Source organism: Felis catus, chromosome C1 (assembly GCF_018350175.1).
Source record: "Felis catus isolate Fca126 chromosome C1, F.catus_Fca126_mat1.0, whole genome shotgun sequence".
Lineage (NCBI taxonomy): Eukaryota > Metazoa > Chordata > Mammalia > Carnivora > Felidae > Felis > Felis catus.
In genome coordinates this window covers 35,493,537-35,519,737 of record NC_058375.1, presented here as the reverse complement: position 1 = coordinate 35,519,737, position 26,201 = coordinate 35,493,537, and the positions used below count along the sequence as shown (strand labels likewise).

At 40.8% G+C, this 26,201-nt stretch overlaps 1 protein-coding gene across 1 annotated transcript in view; it reads left to right on the top strand.

Annotated features, from left to right (window-relative positions):
- ZSWIM5 (zinc finger SWIM-type containing 5) overlaps nt 1–26,201 on the top strand; it is a 248,203-nt gene that overhangs the window by 193,248 nt on the left and 28,754 nt on the right. The window contains exons 3-11 of the mRNA XM_019836903.3: nt 99–247; nt 1,528–1,678; nt 13,886–14,065; nt 19,469–19,645; nt 21,289–21,435; nt 22,167–22,304; nt 23,727–23,987; nt 24,191–24,326; nt 25,392–25,549. Coding sequence (XP_019692462.2) covers nt 99–247; nt 1,528–1,678; nt 13,886–14,065; nt 19,469–19,645; nt 21,289–21,435; nt 22,167–22,304; nt 23,727–23,987; nt 24,191–24,326; nt 25,392–25,549 — 1,497 coding nt within the window. The remainder of the gene's footprint in view (nt 1–98; nt 248–1,527; nt 1,679–13,885; nt 14,066–19,468; nt 19,646–21,288; nt 21,436–22,166; nt 22,305–23,726; nt 23,988–24,190; nt 24,327–25,391; nt 25,550–26,201) is intronic.

The window sequence follows — 26,201 nt, the reverse complement described above, 5'->3', positions numbered from 1 at the left end:
AGCCGTCTGTTTTTTAATATCCTCAAAGAGTACCCCTTCTGCCAAATGTGTAGCATATGAATTCAGGGGATTCATGTCACCATTCCCATTCCTCACAGGTGCCCCTGACCCCACAGCTGGGGCCAGCATTGATGATGAGAACTGTTGGCATTTGGATGAAGAACAGGTGAAAGAACAAGTGAAACTCTTTCTCTCCCAGGGTGGTTACTATGGCTCTGGAAAGCAACTCAATTCAATGTTTGCTAAGGTAAGATATGAAAGGTATTGGGTTTTTTGTTTTGTTTTGTTTTGTTTTTACTTTAATTAAACGGGCCTCACCACACTTCTGGCTTCATGCATTTTAGCTAGCTCACTTGACCTATCTGTCCTGAAAGCTTGAAAATTAATGGGAGATGCTGAACAGAGCAGACCTGATCCCGAGCAGGTGGCATCCAGAGACCCCTACAAACTCACCCTGGTAGTCCTCTTCCTTCTGCTCCACTCTAAATAAGTTAGCATTGCTGTGGGTTTTAGTAAGGAAGCCATCATCCCTCTGCCTTGAACCCAAGGCTGCTGGATGAGGCCTTGAAGAGAGTTAGTCTTTTGGAACTGGGGGCTCTCACGGCGGTCTTTCTTTTTTTTTTTTTAACACCTTCAGTAAAAGATAATTCACATACTGTAAAAGTCACCCACTTAAAGTGTGCAATTCAGTGGTTTTTAATATATTCGCAGATATGTGCAGCCATCACCACAGTCAACTTTAGAACTTTTTCATCACACTAGAAAGAAATCCCATACCCTTTACCTGTCACTTCCCTATCCTCCATTTCTCCTCTCCCAGCTCTAAACAACCACTAATCTACTTTCTGTCTCTATATATTTCCCTATTCTGGACTTTCATAGGGAAGGAATCATATAGTATGTAGTCTTTTGTGCTTGGCTTCTTTCACCTAGCATAGTATTTTCAAGGGTCATCCATGTTGTAACATGTATCTGTGTACTTAATTCCTTTTTTAGTTGAATAATATCCTAATGTATGGGTATGCCACTTTGGTTTATGCATTCTCTGTTAGTGGATATTTGTATTATTTCCATCTTTTGGCTATTACAAATAATACTTTTATAAACATTCTTATACAAGTTTCTTTGTGGACATGTGTTTTCATTTCTCTCTAGGATTGAAATTGATAGGTCATATAACTCTACGTTAATCATTTGAGGAACTGCTAGACTGATTATTCTAAAGTGGCTGCACCATTTTACATTCCCACCAATGGTGTGTCAGGGATCTGATTTCTCTATATTATCACCAATACTTGTTGTTATCTGATTTTTTGATTCTAGCCATCCTAGTGGATATGAAGTGGTATCTCATTGTGTACAGCAGGCTTTCTTGATATATGCAGAGAACTGGCTTGTAGAACAAGAAGGCTTCTTTTTGGCTCTTTGGATATGTTGTGCTTAGATACTTCATCTTCTCCTCCCCTTCCTTCTCCTGCTTTTTCATGATGTGCAGTCACCAACCCCTGGCCCCTCCTTATGTGTCAGGTTCGAGAGATGCTGCGGATGAGAGATTCCAATGGAGCCAGGATGCTGACGCTGATAACTGAGCAGTTTATGGCTGACCCACGACTCACACTCTGGAGGCAGCAAGGAACAAGCATGACAGATAAGTGCAGGCAGCTCTGGGATGAGCTAGGTAAGTTCCCCTATCTCAGAGAAGTACTATGTCTGTCCTACCAGTTTTCCCCCTGGCAACAGTGTTAGTGAACACTTGCCATCAGTCATTACATAGGTCTTGCTAAATGAACTTTAGCCTAGCTGTGGAAGATACAGGCTTTACACAGGCTATCCAGAATATTCTGAACTCACTTGTGTTGCTTCCACAGCATTGTGCTTTGCTATTGACATCTGTTCCAGATGTTACCACATAGAAGTCTTTGCTGAGGGAAGACCTCTTCCCTTGGCTTCTACTGCACGGCACTAGCCTGGCTCTCCAAATACTTATCAACCTCACTTTTCTTGCTTTTCCTGAGTTTGCTCTTCTTTATCACTACCAGATGGACCTCTAGACATAGGGCAGTTTCTAAGACTTGGGCCTTGGACTTCTATTCTTCTTCCACTATACTCCCTTGAGAACTTTTTTTTTTAATGTCATATCTTCAGAGCTTACCTCTATGTTGATCTCAGCCTTATCTTCTTTCCACTTATCTGAGTTCCAGTCCCATATTAGCGCTGCTTGTGACCATTTCCACTGAAAAATCCCCTGATTACCTCAAGCTTGAGAAATCCAAAAATGAACTCAGGCCTTCTACCAAAAAAGGGTCCCCTGACTCTGGCATTGGCACCACCATTCCTCACTCTACCAAACTTAATGTCAAGCACTCATTCTTCTTTCATTCCCAACATTCAGTCACCAACTTCATTTGATGCCTTGACCTTCAAACTGCAATTCAGTGTCCATTCACACCTTTTATTTCCCATCACCACTGGTCTGGTTGAGGGCCTTGGAAATGTTTAGATTAAATTAGACCTGTGGCCTCCTGAATGACCTCTCTGTTCTAGATTTTTCTATTCAAGGCCATCTTCTTTGGTCATCATTTCTCTGTATGAGTCCGCTGCTCCAAGGCCAGTTTTGCAGTTCTAATACTCACAACTCTCCCTATTTTCAGAATCTTCCATACCCTGAATCCAAGCATGGCCCCACTTTTTAGTTATACTGGAAAAGCTCTCTGTGTAGCATACTCTGCAAGTTCTGATACAACTCCTCCATACTTCCTCCATGCCAGAAAGCAACAACAAACTTGGGCACTCATACAAAATAATACAAGAGAAAACTGCAGGTTAGGAGTTTAGTGTGCTCTTCTGGGCTGAAGCCCCTAAAACATACATTTCATATCCTCAGGGCTAAAAGCCTCAGAGTATGAGGCTTAATGACTCTGTAACTATACTTGGTTACTTTGGGGCTGGTAAGTATGAGTTTTTGGTTTTGGGTACTGAGGCTTTTTTATCTGTGGCATTAACGGCTGTGGCATTAACAGCTTTGAAGCACTCATTACCAATGAATAGCTACATTATTGAGTGTTATATGCCATTATCTGTTGGAGATTATACTCACATTTTTTTCATGTAATTCTCATAACAACCCTATAAGGTAATTGTGTGTTTATTGCAAAGAAACAGAGACCATTCTGGTTACTTCTCCATACAGAATAAAATTATAGGAGACTGTCTCTGCCATGACATAGTTACACTTTCTGAAGTGTAGAAATATTGCATTATTCCAAAGCTACTGGTCCAACCTGTTGTGACCAAGTCACGTGATACAATGCATGGCAACTTGGGACTACTTCTAGACTCTTTACTCAGAAAGGATTGCAGTCATGGACTCCCTTCCAAGGTAAGATTTTGGCATCTTCATGTTTTTAGATGGGAAAACTGAACTCAGAAAAGTTAAGTATTTTATTCAAGGTCATATACTAGTAAGTGATAGTTCTACCTATGGAACCGCAATCTGTTTGATTCCAAATCAAACATCCTTCTGCAACATCTCCCTCAATTCTATCTTGTTATTTACTTTTTTCTCCAAAGTGCATGTTTTTTTAATTTAAACTCAGCCTTCTTCAGTGAGTTGGTTTTGTCTGAGGCCTGAATCTCGTAGATTAATTTCTGGCATACTCATGGGATTGTGTTGTGGACTTGGGCTTTGCCTTTGAGACAAAGGTAGGGGAGAAGAAGTAAACACAGCTGGTCTCCAGTGTTTTTAAAGCACTTGTCATATACTTAGGTTCATTATGAAAAGCTCTTGCTTCTGACAACTTTATACCTAAGAAATTGCTATAACAATCTTCCAAGAAACTCTCAGCATCCTGCAAAGACAGTGATTCTCAAACTTCTCAAAATCACCAAGAGTACTTATTTAAAAAGGTTTCTGGGCCCTGTCCTCAGAGTTTTTGATTCAGTAGTTTGGAATAGGGCCTGATAATTTGAATTTCTAACAAAATTTTTTTAAAGAATGCTGTTGCTACAACTGAGGGTTGCTGGTAGGGTGTTGGGTGGGAGGATGGGCTAAATGGGCAAGGGGCATTAAGGAGGATACTTGTTGGGATGAGCACTGGGTGTTATATGTAAGTGATGAGTCAATAAATTACATTCCTGAAATCATTATTACACTATATGTTAAATAACTTGGATTTAAATTTTAAAAAATAAAGAGGGAGGGAGGCAAACCAGAAGAGACTCTTAAATACAGAGAACAAACTGAGGGTTGATGGGGTGTTGGGGAGAGGGGAAAGTGGGTGATGGGAATTGAGGAGAGCACTTGTTGGGGTAAGCACTAGGTGTTGTATGTAAGCCAATTTGACAATAAGTTATATTAAAAAATTTTTTTTAATAAAAAGAAAAAAGAATGCTGTTGCTGCTGTTCCAAAAATCACAATTTGAGAACCACTGCACTAAGGAAAACCTTATCGGGTCAGACACCAGAGTGTGGTGCATTCATGCCTCCCCTAACTACTCTGAGGGTTCCTTAGTGTTCACACGGCCTGCTCACCTGGGAAGACCTAAGTGGGTTTGTAGGAATTTAAAGGAATGGACTCACTACTTTCAGTCCCTGAACCAGAGAAAATAGAAACAGTCAGACATGAAGTTTTCTCATCTCCCCATATCTGTACATATATACTTTACTTTATATTCTGTTAAAATCTATGAAATATCTCGGGGCTCCTGGATGTCTCAGTTGGTTAAGCGTCTGACTTAGGCTCAGGTCATGATCTTGAGGTTCATGAGTTCAAACCACAAGATTAAAAAAATTTTTTTTAAATCTATGAAATATCTTTGCTCCCATAAAAGGGCAAGTCTTACATATTTGTTCTGGGTCCTATGCCATCTCCTTTTCTCAAGAATTCTGCTCCTGCAATTATCTCCTCCCCGTGGCATTATTTGTTTTTTATTTTTTTTTAATGTTTATTTATTTTTGAGAAAGAAAGACAGAGTCTGAGTGGGGGAAGGGCAGAGAGAGACGGAGACACAGAATCCGAAGCAGGCTCCAGGCTGTGAGCTGTCAGCACAGAGTCCCACACGAGGCTTGAACTCACAAGCCATGAGATCATGACCTGAGCTGAAGTCGGACACTTAACCAACTGAGTTACCCAGGCGCCCCTCTCTGGCATTTTTTTAAAGGTTTCTTTTAATTAACTTATTTTGAGAGTAAGAGAGAGAACATGCATGCAAGTAGGGGAGGAGTAGAGAAAGGGAGAGAGAGAAAATCTCAAACAGGCTCCACACTGTCAGTGCAGAGCCTGACTTGGGGCTCAAATCCACAAACCGTATCATGACCTGAGCTGAAATCAAGAGTCAGACACCTAACCACCTGAGCCACTCAGGCACCCCTCTGTCATTATTAATTTCTCCCTCTCTACTAGACCCATCCCATCAGCATACAAAAATGCTCTAATATCGGGGCGCCTGGGTGGCGCAGCCGGTTAAGCGTCCCACTTCAGCCAGGTCACGATCTCGCGGTCCGTGAGTTCGAGCCCCACGTCGGGCTCTGGGCTGATGGCTCGGAGCCTGGAGCCTGTTTCCGATTCTGTGTCTCCCTCTCTCTCTGCCCCTCTCCCGTTCATGTTCTGTCTCTCTCTGTCCCAAAAAATAAATAAACGTTGAAAAAAAAAAATTTTTTTAATGCTCTAATATCTTCAGTCTCAAGAAAAGTGCCTTTGATGTTTTCATCCCCTTCCAATTATTACCCCATTTCTCTTCTTCCCTTCAAAGCAGTATTTCTTATTTTTAAGTTTTTATTTGAATTCTAGTTAGTTAACATACAGTGTATTAGTTTCAGGTGTACAGTGTAGTGATTCAGCACTTCCATACAGCACCCAGTGCTCATCACAATATATTCCTTAATCCCCGTTACCTGTGTAACTCATCCCCCCAACCAACGATTCTGGTAACCAACATTTTGTTCTCTATAGCTAAGAGTCTGTTTCTTGGGGGGCACCTGGGTGGCTCAGTCAGTTGGGCTTCTGACTTCTGCTCAGGTCATGGTCTCCCAGCTTGTGGGTTCAAGCCCCATGTCAGGCTCTGTGCTGACAGCTCAGAGCCTGGAGCCTGCTTCAGATTCTGTGTCTCCCTCTTTCTCTCTTCCCCTCCCCCACTCACTCTCTGTTTCTCTCTCTTCCCCTCCCCCACTCACTCTCTGTTTCTCTCACAAAAAAAATAAATAAATAAACATTTAAAAAAATTAAAAAAAAAAGAGTCTGTTTCTTGGGAGCACCTGGTGGCTCTGTTGGTTACGCATCCAACTCTTGGTTTCGGCTCAGGTCATGATCTCCTGGTTTGTGGGTTTGAACCCCACATCGGGCTCTATGTTAACAGTGCAGAGTCTGGTTGAGATTCTCTCTGCCCCTCCTGTGTGCACACTCTCTCTCTCTCTCAAAATAAATAAATAAACTTTAAAAAAGAAGAGTCTGTTTCTTGGTTTGCCTCTCTCTTTTTTCCCTTTTGTTTGTTTGTTCTGTTACTAAATTCTGCATCTGAGTGAAATCATATGGTATTTGTCTTTCTCTGACTTATTTCACTAAGGATTATACTCTCTAGCTTTATCCATGTCATTGCAAATGACAAGATTTCATTCTTTTTTGTACTAAGTAATATTCCATGTGTATATATTACCACATCTTTGACACTTAGGCTGTTTCCATAATTTGACTATTGTTGATAATGCTGCTGTAAACATTGGAGTGCATGTATGCTTTTGAATTAGTATTCTTGTATTCTTTGGGTAAATATCTAATAGTGCGATTGCTGGATCATAGAGTAGTTCTATTTGTAACTTTCTGAGGAACGTCCATACTGTTTTCCACAGTGGCTGCACCAGTTTGCATTCCCACCAACAGTGCAAGAGGGTTCCCCTTTCTCTGCATGCTCGCCAACGTCTGTTGTTTCTTGTTTTTAATTTTAGCCATTCTAACAGGTGTGAGGTGATATCTCCTCATAGTTGTCTGTTTTTTTAATTCACATTAGTTAACATAGAGTGTAGTATTGGTTTCAGGAGTAGAACCCAGTGGTTCATCACTTTCATATAATACCCAGTGCTCAAGGTGCCTGGTTGGCTCAGTCAGTTAAACATCCGACTTCAGCTCAGGTCATGATCTCACAGTTCATGGGTTCAAGCTCCACACTGGGCTCTGTGCTGACTGCTCAGAGCCTAGAGCCTGCTTTGGATTCTGTGTCTCCCTCTCTCACTGCCCCTTCTCCCACTCGTGCTCTCTCTCTCTCTCTCTCTCTCTCAAAAATAAATAAACATTTTTAAAATTTTTAATAAAAAAATAACACCCAGTGCTTATCCCAGCAAGTGCCATCCTTAATACCCACCACCCCCCACCTCCCCTCACCCCATGTAGCCCATCCCCCCACCCACCTCCCCTCCAGCAATCTTCAGTTTGTTTTCTGTGTTTAAGAGTTGCTTATGGTTTCCTCTCTCTCTGTTTTTATCTTATTTTTCCTTCCCTTCCCCTGTGTTCATCTGTTATGTATCTTAAATTCCATATATGAGTGAAATCATATGATATTTGTCTTCCTCTGACTTATTTTGCTTAGCATAATACACTTAGTTCCATCCACATTGTTGCAAATGGCAAGATTTCATTCTTTTTGATTTCCGAGTAATATTCCAGTGTGTGTGTGTGTGTGTGTGTGTGTGTGTGTGTGTGTATGCGTGTGTGTGTGTACACACATACATACATATATGCACACTACATCTTTATCCATTCATTAGACAATGGATGGACATTTGGGCTGTTACCATAAGAAGGAGTGAGAGAATCCCAAGCAGAGCTCAATCTCAAGAACTATGAGATCATGACCTGAGCCGACATCAAGTGTTGAATGCTTACCCTGAGCCACCCAGGCACCCCTCTTACTCTTTTCAATATGGATAGGCTGACAGTGTTGCAGATCTTTAAGTTCTGCTTCTTTTTTGATTAACAACCCCATCCTTAAATCATATCTTTCTTCTCACATTTTACTGTAAGCAGTCGAGAGGAACCAGGCTACTCTTTCAGTACTTCACTTAGATAGTTCCTCAGCTAATTTCATCACTCACAAGTTCTACATTCCACAAAACACTAGGACATGAACACAATTTAGCCAAGTTCTTTGCCACTGTATGACAAGGATTGCCTTTCCTCCAATTTCCACTGACATGTTCCTCATTTCCATCTGAGATCTCATCAGAATGGCCTTAACCCTCCATTTTTCTTTTTTTTAATTTTTTTTTAAATTTTTTTTTCCAACGTTTTTATTTATTTTTGGGACAGAGAGAGACAGAGCATGAACGGGGGAGGGGCAGAGAGAGAGGGAGACGCAGAATCGGAAACAGCCTCCAGGCTCCGAGCCATCAGCCCAGAGCCTGACGCGGGGCTCGAACTCACGGACCGTGAGATCGTGACCTGGCTGAAGTCAGACGCTTAACCGACTGCGCCACGCAGGCGCCCCAACCCTCCATTTTTCTACCAACACTCTGTTCAGGACTATTAAGGAAGTTCAGACTTTCTCTACAGGTCTCCTCTTTTCTTTCTGGGACCTCACCAGAATCATCTTTAAAGGTCTGTTCACAGCAGCATAGGCTTTTTCTAGCATGCAACTCAATTCTTCCAGCCTCTACCCTTTACCCAGTTCCAAAATTGCTTTCACACATTTAGGTATTTGTTATGGTGGGACCCCACTTCTTGGTACCAATTTATGCCTTAGTCTGTTTAGGGTGCCACAACAGAATACCAGAGACTAAGTGACTTACAAACAACAGAAATTTATTTCTTATAGTTCTAGAGGCTAGGAAGTCCAAGATCAAATGACTGGTAGATTTGGTGTCAAGTGAGGGCCTACTTCCAGGCTTATAGGTAATCATCTTTTCACTGTGTTCTCCCATGGCAGAAGGAACAGGGGTTTTCATGAGAGATCTCATTCTCAATGACTGTATAGCCCCCAATATATACATACCTATGCACATGCCAGATATGCACATGGAGATAGGTCTTCAAAATTCTAAGGGAAAAAAATAAGATTTCCAACCTAGAATTACACACCCAATCAAAGTATCAATCAAAAGTGAGGGTAAAATCCAAACATTCAGCAATGCAAAATATATCAACTATGGAAAATTCATCTCCCACCCTATCTGAGGAAGCTACTGGAAAATGTACTCTACCAAAACAAGAAAGTAAATCCATAGAGAGGAAGGTGTTGGATCCAGAAAACAGGGGGTTCAACATAGGAGAAAGGAAAAGGAAAGTCCTAGAATGAGAGCAAAATAGTGGTATTATAATTTGAGGTTAGATCAACATTAAATGTTTGCATTATTATGACTAAATACATATCTGTAGCACAGTCATGTAGTATACTAATACTACATTTACTTTCTTAAACAACTTTTTTTTCCCCTTCAGGAATTAATAATTATTTTTGTTTGTTTGTTGTTTGACTATTAGGTTGCAGATTTTTCTGTTGTTATCATTAATTTACCCCCCAATTATTTACCAGTAATTTAAAATCTTCATACAGTATATTTGGTCACATCAAATAATCTATCAGTGTTATCTTGTTAGAGACATTTCTTCTGGAACCATTTATTTTCCTATTCCTGGTTTAGATTGTGTGCTCTCCAAACCTGCTGCAGGATAATCGTGTAGATACTGCTCTTTACTATCATTCTAGGACTTCCCTTTTCCTTTCCCCTATGTTGAACCCCCTGTTTTCTGGATCCAGCACCTTCTTCTCTATGGATTTACTTTCTTGTTTTGGTAGAGTACATTTTCCAGTAGCTTCCTCAGATAGGGTGGGAGATGAATTCTCCATAGTTGATAAATTTTGTATTGCTGAGTATCTGGATTTTACCCTCACTTTTGATTGATACTTTGATTGGGTGCGTAATTCTAGGTTGGAAATCTTACCTTTTTCCCTTAGAATTTTGAAGACCTATCTCCATTGTCCTCTAGCTTCCACCTGCTGTTGTGAAGTACCAGGCCATTCTCGTTCAGGAAAGTTTTGTGTTTTTTCTGTTGGTCTTCTTCTAAAATTTTTTTTTAATTTGAAAGAAAGGGGGGGGGCGGCAGAGAGAGAATTCCAAGCAGGCTCCATACTCAGCATGGAGCCCAATGCAGGGCTCCATCTCACGACCATGAGATCATGACCTGAGCTGGAATCAAGAATCAGATACCCAAATGACTGAGCCACCCAGGCGCCCCCTAAATTTTTAAAAAATCTAATCTCCTTGGGTGCCTGGCTGGCTCAGTCGGTAGAGCACGCGACTCTTAGTCTCGCTGTTGTGTGTTTGAGCCTCACGTTGGGTGTAGAGATTACTAAAAATATAAATAAATAAACTTAAAAAAAATCTAATCTGGAGACACCTGGGGGCCTCAGTCGGTTAAGCTCCCGATTCTTGATCTCAGCTCAGGTCTTGACCTCAGGGTCGTGAGTTCAAACCCTATGTTGGGCTCTGCGCTGGGCATGAAGCCTACTTAAAAATAAATAAATAAAATTTAAAAAATAAAAAATCTAATCTGCTTAATCCTCACTAAACCTTCTCAACTGGGAAACTTGCATCTTTTAGTTTAAGATGTTTTCTTGAAAAAAATTTTTTTTCATTTCCTCACCCTTTTTTTTCTCTTTTTGTCTGGAACGACTTCTGTTATTTGGATATTAGCTTCTAGGTAACTATGCAACAGGCTTAGAAGACAAACAGTCTAGATTAGGGATAAGAAAATAGAGAGTTCCAGAAGGGATGTCTCAAAAAATAATAAAATTGCTAGATTATTTCTTATGACTAAATATACTAAATGGAGATTGATTCTCTAGTTTTATTTTTTTCTCTCGTTGTTTTGGTGTGTTTTTGTTTTCGTTTTTGTCTTTTATCTTCCAGGTGGTTTCCTCAGTTTTATCTTTCAAACATCTTACTAATTTTTAATGTATTTTTTGTCACCATAGGTTTAATTTCTAAGAGCCCATTTTTGTTGTTGCATCCTGCACTTTTTTCATAGATGCAGTGTCTTCTCATTTTGCTGATAGCAATTGCAGGTTTTTTTCTTTAAGTTTTCTTTCTTCTCTGCCTTTTTTGTATTTCCTCCCAAGTTTTTCTTCTTTCTGTTTACTTTTGTTCTCTGTCCTTTATGTCAGATGCTTTCCTCATATACCTAACATTTCTTAGCTGTCCATTTCTATTTAAGAGTAACAGTTAAAAACTAAAAGGAAGTTCTTTGCATGTGTGTGCACGCACGTACGTGTGTGCATGTATGTATGTGTGTGTGTGGCCTTGTTAGTCAGTTTAACTGAGGATGATCTGGCTGGGTTTTTTCAGTTATCTGCTATGTTTTCTGTCCTTGGGCTAATTTGTTTCCAGAGATGAATCCTCCAGTCTCTTGTTTCTGGGTTATAAGCCTGACATAGTCTTCTTAGAACCAGGGGGGGAAAGAGGGTTAGGGTTGAGGGTTAGGGTTGGGTTGGAGGGTATCCATTTGTTCAACATGTATTGATTTCATGCCTCAGTTTTTAGTATGGAAAACCCCACCCTTGGCTGTGAGTAATATTTCCAATCCAGAACCTCTCTGAATCAACCTTCCCAGTGAGTAAAGTTTTGGTCTTCTTCCAGGAGAGGGGAGGAGCAGGCACTCAGTTGCCTTGAATAGAGTAGGAACTTTGGGATCCTGAGACCTTTGACAAACTTCTAACCAATTTTACTAGTTTCAGCCCCACTTTCAGCAGGGTTCTGAAGCGTGAATCAGTCTGCTTCTGGGCTTTCTAACCACTGATGGATGTTTCCACTTTTCTGTTCTGCTAGGTCAGCTATCACTCATCCACAAGCTTTCCACATTGCAAAATTTTGTGGCTATTCTCTTTTATCTCTCCCATTCTCTGTGTCTGTATGTGTTTACACCTGTTTTTATCCTTTTACTTTCATTTTAGTGAGGTTTCAAAAGGAAACAGTGGTTAGCTATCTTTAACAGGAATTAATTCACGTTTATTCTTCAAACTGAAATCCCATTTCCTTTCTATAACTTCTGCTGACCCCACATGCAGAATTCATTGTTCCATCATGTATATTCTCATAGGATTTTATGTATGTCTATGATAGCATTTGCCATACTTTATTATTATAATTATTTGAGTGAATCCTAACTATAATTCCCTTCAGAGTCATCATAATATAATACTATTATATTACACAGTGTAGTTTTTATTTCATGGTAGATTTTTAAAACTGAGCCAGTAGAAATGAATTTTCACTATCTTCAGGTAGTATCTGAAATTAGGGCTAAAATGGCCTTTAAACCATTCCTATTTGAGTTTGAAGGACCTTGAAATAGTGTTTCAAAGTACCTCCATCCACAGATGTAGCTTCATCCCAAAGGATGTTTAACTTAAGATACTTTGCAGCCAGGCTTATTGCTGGTCTGAGATTGAGAATATATCTAGTTCAGTTATAGCCAACCTTGAAAAGAAGCAGGTTTGCTTGAAAAGAAGGGTAATATGGTTGGAGAGACAGTACTCATATATTGTATAGAATATGTGATACTCTGCTACAGTGACAGAGAAGATCCAAGAATGTGATAGTTTTAAGACATCCTAATAGATCAACTGTATCAAAATCCAAACTGAAATAAACCATTTTTCTTGGAAAAAGGAAATACTAAAATTCTGCTATGTGCCAAGTAATATGCTAGGCCTTTTACAAATGTTATTTCATTTAATTCTCACAACATCCCTACAAAGTAGTTGTTTGGGGGGCATCTGGGTGACTCAGCTGGTTGAGCATCTGATTTTGGCTCAGGTCATAATCTCACAGTTCATGGGTTCAAACCCCAAGTCGGGCTCTCTGCTGTCAGCACAGAGCCTGCTTAGGATCCTCTATCTCCCTCTGTCTCTGCCCCTTCCCTGTATGATCCTCTGTTTCCTCTTTCTCTCTCTGCCCTTCCCCCACCTATGCTCTCTTTCTCTCTCTCTCTCAAAAATAAATAAGCATCAAAAACAAAAACAAAGTAGTTATTTATGTGCTCTCAGTTTTACAGTTGAGGAATATGAATTTCAGAAAGCCTAAAGTCTACTAACCAAAAATTGAAACCTTTCCTGAGCACCTCCCTTCTGACCCCTGCCCTTGTGCTAAGTGTCCTTCCTCTATCTTGCTGTTGTCCCCATATCTTTACCTTAACACTCATCATATTCAAATAACATTATATGTATCTATCTCCCCCATTAGTCAGCTCCTCAAGGGTTGGAACAATGTCTTATTCTCCAGTAGGAGAATAGGCCTTGAACAAAGAAAGTTCTCAATAAATATATGTTGGACTACAAATCTGAGCTCAGAATTCAAGCCCAAATCGGTCTTGTTCATCATTACAGGCACATATCCAGATATCCAGGAAGGATATTTAAGGAAGCTCTGAGAAGGAAAAATAAGCCATTTCTGAAAACTTTAGCAGATTTTATTTCTTTATTTTTTGAGAGAGAGAGTGTGTGTGTGTGAGAGAGCTGGGGAGCAGCAGAGGGAGTGGGAGAGAGGTCTCACGACTATGAGATCACAACCGGTGCCAAAATCAAGAGTCAGACACTCCTACCAGCATGGAGCCTGCTTGGGATTCTCTCTCTCTCCCCCCCTCCCCCACTTGTACTGTCTCTGTCTCTCACAAAAGAAGTAAATAAACTTTAAGAAAAATATAAGTAAAAAAGGTTAGACGCTCAACCAACTGAACCACCCAGGTGCCCCAACAGATTTGATTTTTTTATATTGAGAAAAGCTGATGTTTTGGAAACTTTTCCTACCACTAAAAATAGAAGAGAAGAAAAGACTGAAAAATTAAAGCTTAACATACATCAGAGGAGAGATATCAAGAATGTTGGTTGCTTTATTTTCCAGGGGCCTTATGGGTATGCATCATTTTAAATCCACATTGCAAACTGGAAGAAAAATCCTGTTGGCTGCAGCAACTACAGAGGTGGAGTGACCTGGATGTCTGTCCCCTGGAGGATGGGAACTATGGGCATGAGCTACCCAACATCACCAATGCACTTCCCCAGAATGCCAGTCACAGCCCAGGTGAGCCATAAATCCTTCTAATGTCTTTGTGCCTGGAACTCCAAAGGTGGGAGGGTAAAGTGCTAAAACAAAGGTGGCTGGACAGTTGGCTGTCAGTATTGTCACCTTCAGTAAGAAAAGCCTGTCCTTTGTTTGTCTTGAAATACCAAGCCTTAAATAAGGGTAAGCTTTTATCTTTGACATTATGCATGCTGTCTTTTTCTGTATCTAGAGTGTCCTTACAGTGCCCAGCATAAATTCCTAGGGTCCTCTGCATGAATCCTCTTTACCTTTCAAGTTCATCGTGACTAATGGATCTTGGCCTCGGTTGGGGTTGGTTTTAGCTCAGAAGACTTACCTGAAGAGAAGAATGGAAGGCCTGCAAAACACAGCTTTTAAAATGGCCCGACAATTGCTTTTCTTACTTTTCTGTTTTCCTCAAATGTTTTTATATAGCAGATAGCTAGAATGGATTATCTTCCCAAATTACTGCTAGGACTCTTGCCCCATTTTAAGATAAATCCAACAATACTGTACTCTCTGCCTTTTGAGCCCAGTGACCTACGAATATCACTGAGCATCAGCATTCACATCAGTTTTTAGTTCATCTAACTCAGGCTATTTGCTGTTGGCAACTGATTGCTCTTTAGCCCATTGGGAACCTTTATTGGTAGGGGATTTTTTTCACACATTGATTTTACATGTCAGTCCCTTCTATTTTAAGTGATAGATCTGATGTTTTTAATCCCAAGGAGAAAATAATTTAAATTGTTTTTGCCAGGTTTTCATCTAGTGTCTCGTAATTGATTGTCAGTATATTCAAGGCAACTAAGGTAACAAGAAGTGAAAAGACTATAGTTTTGCCATTTCTTTAAGCTACCCTTTACTCACACTCATCTAACCTCCACAACACACCATCCCTTTAGTATTGGCTTTAGATAGGCACAGAGAATCAAATGCATGTAAAGACATGCTTCTATTTTGGCAGTTTCTTCCTTATCAAATTGGTTATTTGTTGTTACTGATTCTCATTTGAGAATATTGCTTCTTCTGCAGTCTTCTCAAGTTGTGGCTGATTTAGCTCTTAACATCTCTTTACCTAATGGGGCAATAGGCATCCCACTTATTCTTCATTGCCATTTCTGTATCATTGTCTTTTCCTCCTTCCCAAAATACCCCGCAGCTTTAAAGTTAATGCCATCAAAATATACTATCTGCTACCCTTCTGATTTGGGTCATTTTAGACCTCTGGGTCAATCCCCACACCCGCCCCCGCCCTCCCCCCATCCCTTGAAGATTTTTGTTCTCTGCTGTCACTGCTTATATTGGAATTCTTGATTTCAGTAGCCACACACATGATCCTTCCAATATTCTAGTCTCTTAATTCTTTGACCTCCTATCTTTTAGTAGTCTTGTCTACCACCATAATTGAGCCATGCAATCCCAAGATCATACTCTAAGCCTTGTCATTACCAATAACAATACCTTCTTCATAATCTAAATTTCAGGCAGCTCTAATAACCATCATCAGTCTTGCTAGTTTATTTTCTCTAGTATGTCAATTCCAATAATTCTTTAACCCACTAGGAATTTTGATCCTGCCACATTTTCATTTTCCTGGTAGCCTCATTTTCCTCCTTATCCAGGTTAGATTCCTTGATGCATCATTATAATTACTCTCAACACCTACATACTCAACCTCCTTTTTCCCTTTATTTCACTCATAGAGCAAGACACTAACTTTAGTAGCTAAGTCCAATTCTAATTCCTTAGTGCTCACACCCACAGAGCTGAACATGATGAAGAGAAACATAAGTGTAAGTAACTGGTCTTACTTTAAGTTTATGACTACTGATTTTGAATGGGACCATAGTACTGTCCAGACATCCACATTTCCCTAATCTATGCCTTCTTTCACTCTTCTGAATTACTATTTCATACCATCTTTGCCTGAAAACTTTATTCCCCTTCCCTCTGTTTCCTCACTTTCAGCTGATAGCCTTGCTTCCTGTTCACTGAGAGTATAGGAGCAATCACAAGAGAATTTCCAAGAGTCTCTCATCTGCTTCTGTCTGTGCCCATCTTCTTCCTCTTCCCTGTTTTTATTCGTGCTTGTAAGTCTAAGCCCTCTACTTATTCTCAAAATCCTATTCCTTCTTTTTTATCCAGGACATCACTCCAGGAATTATCTCCTCTCTCACCTGCTTCACAAATTTTTGTGGATTATTCCTATGAGAGTATACAAATACATTGCTTTCTCTCTCATCACAAAACAAAACAGAACGAGACAAAACAAAACACAATACACACTCATGTTGTTCCCACATGCTTCTCTAACTACCATCCTGTTTCCCTGAGGTAGTAGAAATAAGTGGTAGAATTAAGAAAAATAATTTAAAAGAATAGTTTATATTTATTATCTCTCCTGCTCATATTCTCCCTTGAACTCACTCTAGTCAGCTTTCATCCCTCCACTACTGAAACTGCTCTTGTATGGGTCACTGTTGCTAAATCTGGCCAAATCTAGTGGTTGATTCTTGGTCATAATCTTACTTGACCTGACAGTAGTATTTGTTACAATTGTTTACTCTCTCCTTCAAACACGTTTTTCATCTTATTTCCAAGACACTACTCTCTTGGTTCTGCTCTTACTTCATTGGTTCCTCCTTCTCAGTCTCCTTTACTGTCTCCTCCCCACTTCCTAACCTAAAATGTTAGAGTGCCTAGGGTTCAGTCATCAAACCACTGCTCTCTATATACATATTCCCGTGGTGATTGCATTGTTTTAATAATCGTCTGTATACCAACAACTCCAAGATTTATATCTCCTTGACCAGAATTTTCCTCTTGACAACTTCAGACTTGTATGTTCAGCTGCCTTTTCAATATCTCCACTTTGATATTAATAGGCATCTCAGTAGGATTTCTTACCTATTAAGCCCCACCCAAACCTGCTCTCCTATAGTCTTCCCTATCTCCACATATGGCAAATCTGTCTTAAAAACCATGGAGCCATTCTTGATTCTTTTTCTCTCTCACTCCAGATCTATTCCATGAGCAAATACTATTGCCTTTACCTTCAGAATATATCCAGAATCTGTATATTCTTATCTCTACTGCTTATTACTCTGGCCAAGTTGCCATCATCCTTCTCAAATTATTGCATTGACTTCCTAACTGCTCCTCCTGCTTCTCCCCTTCCATCTTATGGTGTGTTCTCAATACTGCTGCCAGTTATCCTTTTAAAAAGTGGGTCACACCATATACCTTCAGCAACTCAAAGCCCTCTAGTGACTTCTCATCTTTCACTCATGGCCTGTAAGGCCCTTGGAGCAAGCCTCCAGGGATTGCTAGTATCTCTCTTACCTCATCTCCTATGATTTTCCTGCTTGCTCATTCCATCCTAAGTACACTGGCCTCCTCACTGCTCTCAAACACTCCAAATATGCTCCCACCTCAGGATTTAGCATTTGCTATTACTTTTGCCTGGAATACTCTTCCCTTAGTTATGCCTAAGGCTTGCTCTTCAATTGCTTGAGCTTTCTGTTCAAATGTTACCTTATTAGAGACCATTCTATATAAAACAATAGGGGTGCCCGGGTGGCTCAGTTGGTTAAGCATATGACTTTGACTCAGGTCATGATCTCACAGTTTGTGGGTTTGAGCCCCACATCGGGCTCTGTGCTGACAGCTCAGAGCCTGGAGCCTGCTTCAGATTCTCCCTCTCCCTGCCTCTCCCTCGCTTGCACTATGTCTCTCTCTTTCTCTCTTTCTCTCAAAAATAAACATTAAAAATTGTTTTTCAATTTAAAACAACCCCCACCAATACCAGCTTGCCTTTCTCCTTAATCCTGCTTTAGTCTTTTCCATAGTATTCATAACCATCTGATATATCTGATATACTATATATTTATTCAACTATCTCTGCCCATTTAACTGTAAAGGCCCACAGTTCCTGGGTGGCTCAGTCGGTTAAGCATCTGACTCTTGATTTTGGTGCAGGTTATGATCTCACGGTTCATGGGATCAAGCCCTGCATCGGGCTCTGCACTGACAATGCAGAACCTACTTGGGATTCACTCTCTCCCTCTCTCTCTGCCCTTCCCTTGCTCATGCTCTCTCTCTCTCTCTCTCAAAATAAATAAATAAACTTAAAAAAATCAAGTCCCATAAAGGCAGGGACTTTATATATCCTCAGCACCTGGAACAAGTACCTGCTATGTAGTAGGCACTCACTATTTGCAGACTTAATGAATATTGGGAGCCTAATCCCCACTATGGGCTGAGCAGACCCAAGGTAGAGTCTCAGTTCAGGAAGAGAGGTGCTTAGACTATAGCCAGTAGAAGGTACATTGTGCTTCTACTGAGGGACAATATGAAGGAGAAGACATTTCAGTAGATATGGTCAGTGCTTTTCTAACTTAATCATCCAAGCCCATACACTATGGGATATATCAAATTCTGAAGAGATGACTATATTCTAAGGACTTTTGCTTAATGAATAAATATGTTCATTTCTTTCATGTACATTCTGAATCCTCTGGCTTTCCCTCCCATTTTTTTTGCACAGACTCAGTGGATACACCCCCACATTTGGGCATCTCTGGAAACATCTGCATAGTACTTTAGCCCTTGATCCCAAAATAGTTACAGCTGCCCTTAATCTGGCAGAGAGTCAATTAAATAATCCTTTATGGTTTTTTTATTTCCTTAAATGTAATTTCTATGAGTCATTCTGTATATACAGTTTGTGACAATGTATCTTTCACATGGTCTTCCTATATACCACCCTAAGCTGTTTTGGTTTCCTTGCAGCCTTTTTCCTGAAGAGATATGGCATGGTAAGACTCCGTGTTAATTAGTCTTGTCAGCATCAGTTTTTCACATTAGAGAACAAGCCTGTAAGCCTATAGGTATCAGTATGATAAAGGGACCGGAATACACAGGGCTTCAGCTCTTTTTCAACTTTTAATATCAATTATATCGAAGTCCTTAGTCTGATAAGGGTCATGCTGTAAGTGAGACAGGTTATAAATAGGCCAGGGAAATTACCTAACTGCTTCTCTCTTATTCTGACTTCTATAGAAGCAGTTTGTATCCTCATAATTGAGCAGCTGGGCACCACAGTCCCTCTTCTCTTTCATGTGGCTCTTGGTCCTAGGAGAAATTGGTCTTCTGTAGAAGCAAAAAGGCAGCCATAGATCTCTGGAGAAAGGTTGTTCCCATACAGGGCACAGATACATTAAGGGCTATCCAATAAAGAGACAGCACCTAGACAGATGGTACCTGGACAGATGGTAGAATGGCTGCTCTCACTAACCACAAACTATTCTTCTTCTCTTCCTCCTACTCTGAAGAAGACATATAAGAGTTAGAACTTCAGATTACCTGTCATTGAACTGCTGCATTTCTTTCTTTCCCCAGACTCCTTATCCAGACCAAGACGAACAGTGTTCACTAGAGCCATTGAGGGCCGTGAATTACATTGGCAGGACAGCCATTTACAGCGAATAATAAGCAGCGATATATATACAGCTCCTGCCTGCCAGCAGGAAAGCGAGAGACTACTGTTTAATTCCCAAGGCCAGCCACTGTGGCTTGGTAAGTGTACCTCTCCTCTACTCTAAGAATTTCAAAGCCCAGTCTTAACTTGTGCCAGGCCAGATCTGCATAGGTGCTGGCAACACAACTACAATTTGGACAGATCTTTTGGGGCCTTAACTAGTGACTCAGGGTATTTATGTGAAGCCTCAGCCATTTGCATGTGTACTTAGCTGAGGTACAATGACCTCAAACATTGGAATTTGTGTTCTGTTTCCTGAGTTTTAGGAAAGGAAAGGAGTCAGTAAATCTCAAAGAGTACTAATAAAACCATTAAACATCAGTTCATAAGCTCTTAGTCAACATTTGCTGAGCAACAGTATAATCTACTCTGAAATTAATATGTTTTGCTAAAAATGCACTAACTTTGAAACTTCAGTTACACTGTGCTAGTAACTAGGGCATTATCTGCATTTGTCACCAAGCTGTCTTCCTTTCCTCCTTTCCACCTTTGCTAACCCGCAAATCATAAAGGAACAGAGCTGTTCTACTGTGGGTTTAAACCTTCCTCTGGCTGACTGTCAGTCTCTTCTTGACTTTATCACAGGATGCCCGTTCCAAAACAGACAGTATTTTTTTAAAAAATACTCATTTTCTGAGTCTTACAACAATGACATATATTTTTATATCTTCTCCCAATTCCCTAGTTCTATCCTTCACCTCTTATCCTTGTCTTTCCCAAGATCTTTCTGAATATGCATGTATGTCCCTATCTCTCTTTTGAAAGCCTTGGCCAGACTCACTGTGGGCCAGTACCAGAAGTCTCCTTTGGTCATCTTTCCTCTTTGATCCAATACTTCTAAAACATGAATCTAATAAGAATGTGAAAATGTATACACCTCATCAGTAAACAAAGATGAAAATCAAAACAAGACTGAATTACCATTTTTTGATTGTCAAATGGTCAGAGAGGTTTTTTTATTATTTATTTATTTATTTATTTATTTATTTATTTATTTATTTATTTATTTTGAGAGAGACAGAGAGGGCAAGCAGGGGAAGGGCAGAGAGAGAATCCCAAGCATGCTCCGCAGTCAGTGCAGAGCCCAATGTGGGGCTCAAACTCACGAACTGTGAGATCATGACCTAAGCTGAAACCAACTGTCTGATGCTTAACTGACTGAGCCACCCAGGTGCCCCAGAGATTTTTAAAATAAAGATAATTAGTTTATGGTGTGGGAAAGGTTACGTGGAGATAGTTACTCTCATTTACTACTGGTAGGAATGTAGATGCTTGCAACCTGTCTTGCACGCTTTTACTTCCTTTTGCTGGCAAATGAGTTGACATATAATAGGTTCTCAGGAAATGTAGGATTAATGAGTGAATGAGGCCTTTCCCTTTAGGCAGTTAGTTGCTACTTCCATTGGGTTCCCATAGTACAAGTTCACAAAGAGGTACTTACATTTTATTATCCTAGCTATGTATTCCTTTCTATGCCATACTGAGGCTGCATGGTAGCTCTTTGAAGGTAGTGCCTGTGACTTACTCAGTTATATTCTTAAAAAATAGAACATTGGTCTTGGTACAGAGTAGATAGCAGTTGAATTTTAGGAACTGAGCAAAACACAAACTCCCTTTGTCAAATATGAATTTTCCTGATTGGAAAATCTAACCCAACCAAAATATTTTCTTCATCTGGTAGAGCATGTGCCTACAGCCTGTGCTCGGGTTGATGCCCTGCGTTCCCATGGTTATCCAAAAGAGGCCCTCAGACTCACAGTGGCCATTATCAATACTCTGAGGTTGCAGCAGCAACGGCAACTGGAAATCTACAAGCATCAGAAGAAAGGTATAGTGATAAGGAGCCATCTTAACTCCTTAGGCTGGGGCTGATGAGGATCCTTAGGGGCTACAAGGCCTACTATTTTATTTTCATAAAATTTCATGGAGTGGCAGGAGCTAGAGAATTTCAGGTTTTTCTTTTCTTTTTTTTTTTTTTAACATTTATTCATATTTTGAGAGACAGAGTGTGAGGGGGGGGAGGGGCAGAGAGAGAGGGAGACACAGAATCCGAAGAAGGCTCTAGGCTCTGAACTGACAGCACATAGTCCGACGAAGGGCTTGAACTCACAGACCATAAGATCATGACCTGAACCCACTGACCCACCCAGGCACCCCGAGAATTTCAGGTTTTTCTACTTGCTGTGTGGAATGCCTGACTTTATCTCTATGAATCTCAGGGTTTTTTATCTGCAAAATGGGAATAATAATGCTGGTCTGCCTCCCTCACAGGGTAGTTGGAAGGCCCACTAGATCTAGTATAAGATGACCTTTTTAAAACTGTAAAATTATATTTACGTATTTGTGCTGCCAGTGAGAAGCCTAAATGCAGACCTCAAGACCTTACATCTGACTGATAAACTTGTGACCAGTCCTATGAATCCAAGGCAAGACAAAGAGGGAAGATTTTCTTTAAGTCTTGAGGCTAGTGCCTGAAAGAGACTAATGAGGAGAGCCAGGCAGGGACAGAGAGCAGTGTGTCTCCATCACTTTCTAAAATTTGGGTCTGCTTATTTCCAGAACTGTTACAGAGAGGAACCACAACCATCACAAACCTGGAAGGTTGGGTGGGCCACCCACTGGATCCCATTGGCTGCCTGTTTCTCACTTTGACTGAGGCCTGCCGTTTGAACGATGATGGCTATCTGGAAGTGTCAGGTACAGGGGTCAGCCTGAGGAGAGCTGGAACTGTCCTTGGTAGCCCTCTCCTCCCTGCCAGACTCTATTCTACATTTCATGCAGCCTTTTTTCTCTTATCCAAATTGGACCTGCCCTGACGGGTTGCCTTGGCCTTCCTTTCTTTGCCACCTTCCTTTCCCACTCTGTAGACTAGCCCTGTCCTATTCTCCCATTTTACCTTGCCAGCCTTCTTTTGTTCCCCTCACTTCTATACTATAAATGCCTAAAGAGTGTGATCCAAAGGGAATAAGAAGAGTGAGAGGGATTTCAGGAGGCCGAGACCGAGGCCAAGCCTCAGAGCAGTCTTGAAGTGGAAAAGAACTTCCAACAAGAAGAGTGTGTGTAACCCTTGCGATTTCATAGTATTCATATTTCCTTTTAACTTTTTCCCTCATGACAGTTATATACCAATTTTACCAATGAGAACTAGAAGGAAAGGAACTTAGCAGTCTCAAAGTAGCAAGGACCAGAGACAGAATTGGTTCTTCTTTCCTTTATGCCATCACTATATTATATACATACATCTGTTCTAGTATTTAGCTCACTGCATTACAGTTTGTTTACAGTTGATTACCGTACTAGACTTTAGCTTCTTGAAAGCAGAAATTATGACTTACTTATCTTTGTGATCCCAGCACTTAGTGCAATACGTCTCATTTAATAGTTTTCCATAAATACTTACCAGATGAGTGGAGGGATAAAGAAAAGGAACCAAGACTCTAAACCTGTGTAAGACTTTAAACCTGTGCTCTTTTTCTGAAACTTTGAACCTAGAAGTAGAACATATGAAGTAATAATAACATAGAAGTTGTCAATGTTACAAAAGTAATAGTTTAACTGGATGGATTTGAATTTCTCTGGGTAAAGATACAAGGGGTGGCCCAAGCTAGAGCTGCCCTTATCTTCCCTCTAATTCCATGAAAGGAAATCATAATCTTTGGTCTGTTTCATCTACATAATGACATTTACATCTTGAAAACCTGAGATTGTACTTGGGATTTATTCACCACTGATATACACTTAGCTCCTTCCATATGCTATGCCCTGGAGATGCATAGGGCAATGAGTTAAAGTCTCTTCTCTTTAAGATGCTTGCACTGTCCTGAAAGAGACAGATACAAAACCAGACAATCATGGTATTACATAATGTGTTAGCAATTAATATAAGATCTTCTTCTTCCCCAACTGGTCTACCCACTTCACATACTGAGAAGGAGTTGGGAATCTTTGTGGCTCTGTATAAGCTTTTTTCAGTATATTTTCCTTACTGCTCTGGGGTTCTGATTCAGCTTCCCAGTGCTATCTGATGACTTAACTGTCACTATTCCAGGGTGGGAGGGAGAGAGGGGCAGAAAAATCCACAGAGCTGACCTAAAGAATCTGGTCCCCTGTTGCCCTCAGATATGAATGAAAGCAGACCCCCTGTGTACCAGCATGTACCTATGGCTACAGGCTGCCCAAACAGCCATGAATCCTACCTGTCATTGGCCCTGGAAGTTGCTCTGATGGGGATGGGTCAACAGAGGGTGATGCCTGAAGGCCTCTACGCACAGGACAAGGTGTGCCGTAATGAGGAGCAGCTCCTAAGTCGACTTCAGGAGCTACAGCTGGACGATGAGCTAGTGCAAACACTGCAGAAACAATGTATCTTACTACTGGAAGGTAAGTAGAGAGGAGTTTTGTCACAGTGTCTTAGGCCCATGATTCTGGGTTCCCCTCCAACAGAGCACTGCACAGAAATATTTTTTTACATGAAAGTGTAGTGAAAGTTCCCATGGCCAGCAAACATGTGCAAGACCCTAGTCCAGGTGGGCAAATTAGAAGCATACAGATAAATAACTGGCTGTCTTATCTTCTTCCTGCAGGGGGCCCCTTCAGTGGTTTAGGAGAAGTCATTCACCGAGAGAGTGTTCCCATGCATACCTTTGCCAAGTATTTGTTCTCAGCTCTACTGCCTCATGATCCAGACCTGTCCTATAAATTAGCCTTACGTGCCATGAGGTAGGTAGCCCTTTCCCAGTCCAGTTGCCTCCATCAAAGCAGAAGTCTCTATTGCGCTTTGTGTATCTCACTTTCTTCTCTTACCCTCTGTCTATTCTGTTGGACCTAACAATATTGCTCCAAGCCTACCCCAAAATGGCTCAAGGATTTTCATATGATGTAGGGTTCCTATTTGGAATGCCTTGCTGGTGACCCATTTGGCTACCTGTACTCTTGGTGGGTTGTCCGAGGAAGCCCCTGAGTTTTTAATAGATAGGGAGCACCCAAGACCTGAGTATCTTTGTTCTGATTCTGAGGCCCATTAGGCAGACTGAGAAGAAGCTGAAGCCCTTCCATAGCTCAAATGAATCATGGTTCCCAGGCATAGGTCACCAGATACATCTGAAGGAAGTAAGAGTAAGTGTTTCTACACCGAGACTTTAGAACAGTGAGCTATGGGTATCTCATTTTCAAACTAGAACAGGATCCTTGGATTAGGCAGGTGGACCTCTACGATGCAGCAGACCATACAGAAGAATTTTAGTTAGATAAGAAGGCTGTGACAGCTCTTCACTTGAACCAGAAAAGGACTGCTGAGGATTCCTTGGCATATATTTCTTATACTTTATAAAATAATCTTAGGGCTTTTGAACTGCTTTTCAAATCCATTTGCAGTAAGGAGTATTCAGCTTGAGTTCTACTTGTACCCAGACACTCACCTCATTTACAGTATAGTACTCTGAAGTTTTAAAGCCTTTTTTTTTAAGTTTATTTATTTATTTTGAGAGGGGAGAGGGGGGAATGGGGAGTGGCAGAGAGAGAGAGAGAATCCCAAGCAGGCTCCACACTGTCAGTGCAGAGCCCAATGTGGGGCTCAAACTCACGAACCATGAGACCGTGACCTGTGCCAAAGTTGGATGCTTAACCAACTGAGCCACCCAAGTGCCCGTAAGTTTTAAAACCTTTAAAACTCATAGTTAACCCTTTCCTGCCCAGTTCCTCCCCAGCAAAGAACAAATTTCTCTAAGGTAGCTCAGAACAGTAAGGGTCTGGATGGTGGCTGATGACTCTCCCTGGGTCTTCTAGGTTACCTGTTCTAGAAAGCTCAACTTCTACAGGAGACACTTCTCACCCTCACCATATGGTGTCTGTGGTGCCCAGCCGTTATCCTCGCTGGTTCACGCTTGGACACTTGGAATCACAGCAGTGTGAACTGGCCTCCACCATGCTGACCGCTGCCAAAGGTGAGCATAGATAGACTTTAGGCTCCAACACCCCCATTATGCTGGCCCAGTCATGGCCTATCAAGGGCTTGGTCTGCAGTCCCCTGAAGAAGAAAAGCTATTCTTGACTACTTAGAGTGATTACTCAAGTGATATACTTGACAACTTAGAATAGATGGCTGCTTTGATTGCTGCCATTAGAATGAGCACCTGGGTCCAAGCCAGAGTTTTGCCTTTGTTACTAATTGTGGGATGCTGAGTACATAGTATGAAATCATCTTCAAGATAACTTCTAAGTCTAGCCTTCTGTATGATAGTCACTTCACCTTTGCAATCCTTAGGTTCAAAGTCTATAAAATGGGGGTCATCGTCAGTGATCCTGTCAGCCTTTTGGGGCCTTTGGAAGATCCAGTAAAGTCATGACTAAGATAGTGCTATAAATCTCTTTGTAGTTATGAGAGTTTGTGATATTTCCAGGGCTCCTTGGCAGAAAATAGGCAGCCCAGAGTAACTCTCAAGTTTTTAAGCTCACATACCTCCCTGTTATCTAGGTAGGTTTAATTACAAAGAAGATGAAAATAAGCCCCTGAGAAGCTATAATGAAATACTAGCTAGCATGGGTTGTGAGTATTTTTTTGATAACAGGAAACTATGGCTATTTTAAAGCATTTTT